The following is a 10,466-nucleotide window of genomic DNA, read 5'->3' on the forward strand; positions in this document are numbered from 1 at the left end:
ATATATATCAACAACCTGTGAAGTAGGAGTCATCATCCTCATTTACCAAGGTAAGAACCAACTGAGAAAGTGCTGAAGTACACACAACCAATATTCAAACTTAACACTGTCTAATTCTAAAGTTTGTATCTTTTCAGTTATCCAGTAGCCACCCATGATTTGCAAGCCACCTTCTTGGAAATTGACTGTGAAGGAAAGTCATGAACATCATGTTCTTTGCCCACAGGCACTGAGTAATGGACGACACAAACTTAGGGAAGCAGGGGGTGATCAGTCATCGGGAAACAACCAGGATCATTCCGGCCTGGTCCCAGTTTTCCCTTGGCTGGTCTCATGCTCTGATTTCAAAGCCAGTTTGACTGTGTGTTTCATTTTCTCTAAGCATGTGATGTAGGTACAGTGCTGAGCTCACCACTGTGGAGACACCAACATTTCCACCCTCAAACACCTGAACCTTGACTATGGAAAATGAGAGCAGGCTAAGGACCAGGCAGTAGTGAGCCTAACAGGAGTCAGCCTGATAGTGCCAGTAGTTAGGGAGGCTTGAGTAAGAAGAACCTTTGGGGAAGAAACGTCCCTGGGGACATTTGGCCTAAGTGAGGTCTTAAAGACTGGGTTTATTACGAAGGAGGAAAAGGTAGACCAGAAGCCATTTTAGTAGGGGAGTATAGCCAAGCAAAGAGACACATCTTTTATGCCCTCACTCCCCAATTTAAAACATAAACCTAGAAAAAAGATTTTGCTGGAAACACTAAAAAGCTAGAAGGAGGTAGAATGGGACTGGAAAGGGTAGGATACAGTTTCAGGATATGAGTCAGCATTGGATGGGCAGGCATAGAAAGCACAACTGTGAACTTTGTCTTTTCCAAAAGAAGATTTTCAAGGGAAGCACACTGAAGTCCTTGATGAGAGGGCTTTCTGCTCACAGGGGCATTATATTTCCACCTGGAAAAGGAGTATAAGATTAAATGTTATTCTTTTACTAGGAAGAAAACACTTAGAGATTAGAAGGTTCTATGTAGATAGGCTCCAGAAAGGCCAGAAAACAAGCCTGGGCCTGAAAAATTCCAAAATGATTAATAGTATTGGCTTAAATGGCCACACCATCATTTACAAATATTTTATCTTGAGTTCATGTCTTTAAGTTTTCTTTTAGTCAAGCCCTTCTCTGTAACTTTCTGACTTCCACCAGAAGACCTTTCCAGAAATTCTCTGTCCAGGCCCAGGAAGTCAGCAGTAAGAGAAAGTAATCCCAAGAGTGCCTAAATGTTTCCATGATAAACAGTGAAGCCTAAGCTTCAAAGTGTGCTCTGTTCAGCCTCTGATGAGTATTTTCTTCCTCTTCCTGACATGCAGAAACATGGAGAATCAGGACACGGGGAAGATGAGACTGAAGGAGAGGAGGAGGAGGAAGAAGCAGAGGAAGACATCAGCTCCAGCAGCAGCGAGGACAACAGTGAAGGGGAAGAGGAGGAAGAGATGGGCAGAGGCAGACATGGGCAGAGCGGCACCAGGCAAGCCCAGCTGGAGTGGGATGACTCCACCCTGCCCTATTAGTGCCTGCAGGTCCACTGCCCAGCCCATGTGTCCCTTTTGTAAAGCCCACCCGAGCCAGGGTCTGCCTGAACCAATCACAGCAATCACCAATCACCTCTCCGTGACAGCTCTGGGAAGGCCTCTGCAGCTTCCTCAAACCTGCCTATAGGGCAGCTCCCTGAACCTCTGTGTCATGATCAGCGGGGACTCCAGGGTGGACTTTGTCCTTTAGCTCCCACTCCTCCTGCCCTGGATTCACCAAGCATCCTGTGAGTCACTCTGCAGACTTCTGAACACCTTGCTCTTTTCTATAAAGGACAAGGTTTACCTTTCTATCACTCACCTCCCCAGGATCAGTGCTCCTGAGGCCCTTGGGTCCCAACTCCCATTGTGCATCTCTCTCCACTCATAGCAGCAGGTCCTCCCTATGCTCACTCTGTGGGTTCCTTTGTACAGGGAAAGAGGTAGCACTTCATTCATTAGGTCTTAGGGCTATACACTTGAATGGAAGACCCCTGATGAGGCAGAACTGCATTTATAGGGAAAGATACATAGAAACATACTTCCCAGCTCAGAGAGCCTTTCCCTTTGCTTCTTTTTGAGGCTACATATATTGACAGGACAAGTATAAAACCAAGGATTGGTCATTGGCCACAAGCAGAGCCTATCCTCAGGCAAAGGAGCCTGCCTTCCTCAGGAGCACTGAGACCCATGTGGCTGACCCTCTGGGGAGCACAATTACCACACAAAACTACCAGACATCAGGAAGCATTCTACCAGGCACTGCCCCAGTGACAGCCACACCAAGGTCACAGCCAGGGGTAGGAAGAAGAGCCAATGGGTGGCCTATTAGGGCCTCGTAGGGGATGCAGAGCTGGAAGACGGGAGGGTGGCTGGGCACCCCGGGACCAAGGTAGCCCTAAAGTTGACAAGGTTCTCACAACCTCACCTCGTGCTCCTTTATCTCTTGTATTACAATGTTTTACTTTTATTCCCCCAGTACCAAGGATTGAACCAAGACTTTGTGCTGGCCAGTAAGGCAAGTCACCACTGAGCTAAATTCCTGGCCGTGCAATGTTTCACTCTTACAAAAATATGCCCTTTTCAAATGTATTAGAACCTACTTGAATTTCACAAGTCAAGATGAAAGTTTGGAAATCTAACTTCTAGGAATTAGAAGCACATTTGTAACAATGGCAGTTGCTTCTTTCCTTTTCTCATAAAAGAAGGAATGCTTTGAGTAGAGGGCAAATACATTCAAAACCCAAATTTCTTTTTCTTTCTTCTTCTTTCAGTGAGGAAGTCTTTTCTATCTCCATTCTAACATGGACACCTCATAAAAAGAATTGTTGCTATAGTAACTAGTGGGTGATCATTGTGGCCAAGACAATAGCAGGCAAGAATTAAGGCTGTTATAAGCCTTCCACGAGGCTGTCAGGACATGCTTATTTCAAATATCTTGGGTTCCTCTTTGTCCTCAGAATGTACAAGCTGTCCTTACCGTCCCACTCCACCCGAAGCCCATCCCATCCTGGTTTGGCACGGGCATAAAGCTGTTCCCCAGCCAATCACGTGCAAATTCAACAGAAAGTTCAGCATCTGCTCAGTGTCTTTCCTGTGTCATCCAGTCAGAGAACTTAAGTAGGGGGACCACAACCAATGTCTTCTGGTTCAACCTCCACTCAGTAAGGATCCACAAGAGGCCTTTGCACCCTTCTGCTAGCAAGAGCTACCTTAGACAGCTCTTTCCATCCCTGAAGTGTTTTTGCATCCTTTCCCTCCTTTGAACTTCCCAGTAATCCTGTGAAATATTTGGCACATCTGTTGTTAGACGCATTTTTGTGATGAGTAAAGCAGGGCTCAGAGAGTCAGTGTCTTGCTCATAGCTGTTCAGACATAAAGAAGAGGCTGGGCTCCCACCCTCCACTCTTGATCTGTGGTTCTACTTCATGTTCATACTGATGTACTTACCAGGCATTCTGAGCAGCTGCTTTATGCTAAGCATCCTACCAGAAGCTGTGGGAAATGGACATTGCTGAATGAGATAAGCCCCTCCCTACACAGGACTTGATCATCATAGAAGAGGCATAGAAGCAGGCATAGAAATCATACAGTGCATGCAGAGAAAGGGAGAGAGGAAGTCATGAGAAGAGGGACATGTTCACAACTCAAGCAGTGATCTTGTGCCTTCTTGAGAATAGCAGTGGAAGAAGCTTGAGATTATCTATTCATTGACAGGAAATAAACATATTTCCTGTGAATGATCCCAATCACATTCCCCTCTTCTATCAGGACATGACTCCACACTCACAGGGATGGGGAGGCCTGCAGGACTGGTTAGGCTGTACAACCCACAATTTCAATAAAAAGAGGTTCTTCAGTCAGGCATTTAGATACTCCTGAATTCTATCAAAATGATGGCATAAAAAGGGACACTTTATATGTTTAGAACTAAATCCTTTTTTGCATTAGGTTTTGGTTGCAAAGATTTAAGGCTAGGGTTTCTGAGAGCACTTTTCTCTCCACTCTCTTTCCAGCTTGATTGGGTGGGGAAGGCATTTCTTGTATTCTTAGGCTGTCTCTTGTCACCGCATCTGTCATGATTGGATAGGCTGTTTGGAGCATTGGGAAACCTGTATGTGTTTGGGTTGGGGTGGCAGATGAAAGTGACGCTTGGCTAAAGCAGCAAAGATATGTCACTTGGAGAAGCATTTGGTGACTGGACTCAAAGAAGCAGTGGCAACAACGAACCAGAGCCCTTTCCCTCTTTTACCACAAGAGGCTACTGTTCATGCCAGCTCTGAAGTTGAGGCACTTGAAAGATTCTGCTGGGTCCACAGGTATTTATCCTGTTCCCAGTACCCTACTCATTACCACAGATGAACAAGATGGCAGAGGTTATATAGGACTGACAGAAGCTTCAGGAGGTATCCAGAAGAGTGGTTGATAATATAATTGGCCCTGAGTCTGATATTCTCGCCATAAATGAAAAATATCATTAATAGGTCTGGTATTTTCCAGTCTGTGTGTGCTGGCATTTGGGGAAGCAAAACTCTCAGGTGGCCTTGGCACACTCTAACCTCTCATTCAGACATCAGCAGCCAGGCAGATGCAGTCTCAGAACCATGAAGAGGAGCTGACTGGGCTGGCCACCAACAAGTCCACTGCTATTGTACTATTGTAAGTGGATGATGCCACAAATCTGCTGTTCTGAGCTAGAAAACAACAAGGATGGAACCTCTTAGGTGACTTGGATGTCAGGGAAAAGGAGAGAAAGGAGGCTGAGATTGCAAAAGACCAGGACATAATGAATTGCCCAGTGGAGTAAAAGCAATCAACTAGTTGGTGAACTGTCTTAAGGAACACTAAAAGTATATTCTGACAGATTTAATCAAATGCTCTAAATCTGGCAAAGGCCCAAATTCATCTAGATACAAAAATGTAATTTCATGGGCTCCCTTTTCATTACCACTGTCATGAATTTATTTAATCATCTGCCATGCAAGGTTTAGAGCAAACCCCTCCGTATCTAACAAAGGCTATCCCTGTAACATGGATTCTCCAGGAGGAGGGCTCCTGCTACAAAACAGTGTGCTCCACTTCTGTGTGTTAGAGGTCAGCAAACCTTATCTGCAAAAGGCCAAATCATAAATATATGAGCTTCCAGGCCGTGTGGTTTCTGTTGCAAGTACTAGATTCTGCCTAGTAGCATGAAGGCAACCACAACCAACACATAGAACAAATGAATGTTCCGGTGAAACTTTATTTATCCATGCATGCACCAATAAAACTTTATTTATGGGCACTATAAAAGTAGGCAGCCTAAATTCATATAATTTTCATGTCATGACTTTTTTTTTTTTACTCTTTTGCTTTTATTTCCAACTACTCAAAATCATAAAAACCTTTCTTAGCCCACAGGCCATATGAAAACTAGCGGTCAACAAGATGACCAGACATGGTCTGAGGGCTGTAGCGTACATGGAAGGAGGAAAACTTTCCCTTTCCTAGAAGAAAGCAAACTACTATCTCATTCCTTCCATCAACAACTTGATAGTCTTTGCTTCCAAATTGAACAGCAAGAAAACTCCATAGTTCTTCATTAAGCTCTTTTAGAAGTTCATGCTCCAGGGGAAATGAAAACAAAACAAATCAGAAACACTTGTTGTTTTTGAGCTGACAAATTCAGATGAATATTCCTAAGGTTTGAAGGCCTTGGATCCAGGGAACTGACTGCTACTGAGCACTAACCCCACTGAAGTAAATGTTAACTCCCCAGGCTTTAGTGTCTTCCCAGCGCGCCGAGCGCATGAGGATTTCTAAGCAGAAATGTTCATTATCTCAGACTGATTTTCACTTCAGCTCTGCTCATGCCATGGCTCTAAAAATGATCCTAAAGACTTGTGACTTTTCGAATCAATAGCAACATAATCAGCCGAAAGCACAACCCAGCACACTTTAAAATTAGCAGTTTTCTTGGCTCTGTGACTCAATATTAGCAAGAGGAAGAAAAGGAGCATTTATTTTCCTTAATCACTGTCTCATTTCAATTAACCAAATATGCTTTACCAAAAAGTAAGGGAGTATGTCTGTTTCTTTGAAAGAATTTGTCAGTAAAAAGTCCATGACGTTCACGTACAATAATTTTCCAGCCTCTGTGGGATTCCTAAGCCTCCTGCAGTGTGTACTGGCAGGCTGGGGACAGTACACCATTCTCTCTCTATCTGCATCAGACATTTATCAAGGCTGACAAGCCAAAGCCCTTGGCACAATTTAATTTTCATGTAACCACTTTCTGTTGTCCAGCTGAAGGCAAAGGAAATGAGCAATGAAAGTTTTGAAGTCTATTCCAGCACCCTCATTTCCCTGTCTTGATTTGCTTCACTTCATAAATTTATTCTATATCTGCTCCAAAGATCTTGCTTTAGTTTTCCTTTTGGAACCAACTGGAAAAGGAGGGCTGGCTTTACAGGGCATGCAGATTAGGAGGCAAGCTTCACTTTGTCCCAGGGAGACAAATGAGACAGAAGTTACCTCCACCAGCACTCCGGAAAGCAATCAGACAGTTCTTATGCGCAGTCAGTGAACAGATGGGAGTCTGTGTTTGCAGCCATGTTCGATGCCATTCAGCAAGTCCTCACTGGGCACCCATGAGTGCACCAGGTGTCCTGCCAGGAACAAGGGAGAGAGAGCCAATGATACAGAACCCAGCCTAGGAGGATCTCTTGGTCTTGCGAGCTGTGAGGATCCTTTCTTCTCAGAACTGGAAGCTGTCCACAAGCAGTCAGGACTGCTAAGGGGGAGAAGTTTGAGGCAGAGGAGTTGGGTTCACTTATTTGATCATAGTGATTCCATGGACACTGATACTCCTCACTGAGGCAGCCTGAGGGGAGTAGGACTGCTAAGGGGGAGAAGTTTGAGGCAGAGGAGTTGGGTTCACTTATTTGATCATAGTGATCCCATGGACACTGATACTCCTCACTGAGGCAGCCTCTAGGGAAATGGGTAATGTTTCCCTAAATGTCCCCTAATGGTTCCCAAGCCTGATTCAGTTCACATGTAGAAAGGAGCCAGAAGAAGTAACATGACTGATGACTGAGCCAGAGGAAGTCCTTAATTAAGAGTAGCAGTCAGGCAGACCTTGCAAGTTAGGGTGATCCAGGTGGGTGTCAATCAAGTGATGTGAAGCAACCCTCAGAGCTGACAGGTGAAAGGGTCCGCGCTCTGGAGGACCTGTAGATGCTGCAGAGCTGTGATTTTCCATGTGTGGTCTGAGAACCAGTGAGAATCACAGATTCATAAAGCCCACTCCAGGCCTACTGAATCAGAGACTGGAGGTGGAGTCCGGGGATCTTTGCTTTAATGAGGTTCTGGGGCACACGGAAGTTGAGAACCAATAATATAGAGGATGAGCATAGCTTAAGCTGCATGAGGAGGAGCTGCTATTAACAAAGAAGGTCAAATCACCAATCACTGGTTCAGTAATGGCAAACTGGGATGGGGGTTAGCAGAACACACACCCTCCACTCTTCCCTGAGGGCCTTCCCAACTCCAGTTCATATTCCTGGAGCACTGGTTTCAGGGGGCCTTGGTCTTAGCTCTAATCCCCCTCCTCCCTTCAGGCATGAGACAATGAGACAATTCTTACCCATGTGCCCCTTCTCCCCTAGAAGGAAACAGCCCAGGGGAGGTTCTAGTGGGAACACTTGCACCTAGGGAGACCACCTGCTAATCTCCTGTACCAGCAGGCTCCTTAAGGCCCATACTGAATGGAAAAATAACATTGCAGCCATGACCCTAGACCACAAGAAGGACTGCTTTGCTTAAAGCCTTGTGCTAGTGGTGCGTTGAGAGAACCTGGTAGAGAGTGAACAGGGTCATTCAAGGATACTGCCAAGTTATTACAGCGCTGTCCATTTGTAATGGGACTTGGGGCACGCAGCATCACAATTCAAATACTAAATTAGATGGGGAATAAATAGCTTTTCTTGGAAAAGCAGTAATTCATGTTACTAAAAGTAGAAAACCAATAACCAAAAACAAAACAGCAGCCTTATAGACAATGTGAATCTGTCTAGACTCTCTCATTTTCAAGGCCTATGTAAGTGCCAGGTACCACCAATGCCCAACCCCCAACCTACCAGATACCTGAGGTCTGCCAATCACTAATTTATGGCTTAAGTTCCGTGAAGGTCCACACACCTTTGGGAAGAACTCGTAAGTGCTTTACCAGTCATTTGCACTTAATTGTGGTTCCCACTCTGTCCAGAGAACAGAGGAAGGACAGATGGGAAAAAGTGTAGCACGTGATCCAGGAGAACCTACAAACCCGGATGCTGCCCTGCTCAAAGACATACCTGGTGTTCCAGCAGTCTCCTCGGTGAGTCCCCAGATATCCCAAGGGAAAATGCCATTTCCCCAGCCCAGCCTGGGAAAATGACTTCTGATCAAATGCCCAGCCAATCTCCTGAGACCAACACAGAGATCATATTGAGGACAACTCATTTCTAAGAAGTTAGAGTCTGCTGAAAGAAAAAAAAGAAAGACAGAAAAAAAGACAGAAAGAGAAAGGGGGGAGAGAGAGGAAGGAAAGGAGGAGACAGAGAGAGAGAGAGAGACTGAGAGAGAGAGAGAGAGAGGGAGAGGGAGAGAAAGGAAAGAGAAGATGGACTTGCTAGTCATTTGCCTCTGAGAAAGCATGGCATAAACCAGACAGAAGAGTTTTATTTACAGTCCAGCCTCCCTGAGTGAACTCTTTGGTGACATTTCTCTTCTAAGACTTAAAACAATTTTGTGTTTATCTTAATCACTTATTACAAAAGCGTCCTATGGGACAACATGGCAAACGATAGCAAGGTAGTTCTGGAAGTAGGCTGAGCCCTGTTCTTGTTATCAGGTCTGCACTGGGTTGGATTAGGCAGAGTGGAGGACATTGTGGCCTGAGGATCAGGAGCTCAGATCCACCAGAACCCTAAGTGGGTAGTGGTGGCATTGTTGGGAAGGCAGACCATAGATGTCACAATGTGGGTCAGCAGGAAGGCATGACCAGCCATTTACACTTCATCTGTCAGAAGCAGGGAAGAGAACTCCATCCTATTACCAGGCTAGGTTATCTCCTGGATCCTGCCTAGAGCAGTTCCCCCATTCTGAAGAGCAGAGAGGAGCTGGCAGCTCTGCACCATCACCACAGGCAGGGCCCCACTCCACCAGATCTTTGAGTTGAATGAAATGAACCACAGTTCGTCCATCCCAGATACCGAATGGGGACCCTGAAAAACATGGCCCTATGAGGGGGGCTAGCATGGACTCTCAACACTTTCCATGTCTGCTTGTCACTTCCCCAAAGCAAGAATAAAAACTAGTCTATCCCAGCACCCTCGGTGCTAAGCACTGCACCTGGCCCACAGCACGGGCTCCACAAACATTGGATTGAATGGACTCTCAGAGATCATCTGACTTCCAGGAATGGGCTTGGTTTGAAAACTTAAGATATCTTAATGGAAAAATTCTCTTCATCCTCTCTCTTCTGCCCTCCCCCACTTCTCTCTCTCTCTATAAGTGAAGATTTTGTATAAAATTGCTGGGGATTAAGCTCAGTGGCACAATACCTGCCTTGTAAGCACAAGGTCCTGAGTTTGATCCCTGATGCTGGAAAAAAAAAAAGACTCTTTATAAAATCATATAGAGGAAGAAAGAAAGTGCAGTTGACAGATGGCACAATACCTGCCTTGTAAGCACAAGGTCCTGAGTTTGATCCCTGATGCTGGAAAAAAAAAAGACTCTTTATAAAATCATATAGAGGAAGAAAGAAAGTGCAGTTGACAGGTGACAAAATTCCTGCTGTCCAAGTGGAAGGAGGATAGGAGTGTGCTTATTGAGAAAGTGACCCCACCTTGCTATGAACAGGAGAGAAAGCTGCTAAGAAACAAGGATACACAGGCCTTGATGAGTCTGCTCCACTCTAAGGGTCATGGGCAGCATCCCGACTAAAGAGAAAATGCCTCAATTTGTTAATGACCCCAGCCCCATACTGCTCTCCAATCCCTTTTATCACATTACTGCAGAGGAGATTCATCAACATGAAGCTCAATTACCCATAGTCTAATGAAAAGAGGGCAACAAACTTGAGAGGGGCCAGAATGCAGACATTGCATATTAATCACAGGCAACAGAGACACGTTGGCTTTAATGTCTGTTTGCTTTTATCCTGAAATTCATCTTTATTACCTGGACCCTTTTTACTGAGCATTTGAGAACAGAAAAAGGATGCGCACACACACACACACACACACGCACATTGGGTCTTTTTTTTTTCTCCAGCAGAAAAAATTGTCAGAGAAATGAGCCCTTCTATTCTCAGAAGTAGAAAACCAATACAGACGCGTCAGCCACAGACTCAGACTCAGCACCCCTATAAGAGGGCAGGGAAG

General features: G+C 45.1%; 1 protein-coding gene across 1 annotated transcript in view; it reads left to right on the forward strand.

Moving 5' to 3' along the window:
* The window catches only part of Clstn2 (calsyntenin 2), a 141,035-nt gene extending 132,413 nt beyond the window's left edge, over nt 1–8,622 (forward strand). The window contains exons 21-22 of the mRNA XM_010608225.1: nt 1,357–6,928; nt 7,027–8,622. Coding sequence (XP_010606527.1) covers nt 1,357–1,557 — 201 coding nt within the window. The 3' untranslated portion in view covers nt 1,558–6,928; nt 7,027–8,622. The remainder of the gene's footprint in view (nt 1–1,356; nt 6,929–7,026) is intronic.
* The last annotated feature ends 1,844 nt before the right edge of the window (nt 8,623–10,466 follow it).

The sequence above is a fragment of the Fukomys damarensis genome, unplaced genomic scaffold (assembly GCF_012274545.1).
Source record: "Fukomys damarensis isolate Sample0158 unplaced genomic scaffold, DMR_v1.0_HiC HiC_scaffold_37, whole genome shotgun sequence".
Lineage (NCBI taxonomy): Eukaryota > Metazoa > Chordata > Mammalia > Rodentia > Bathyergidae > Fukomys > Fukomys damarensis.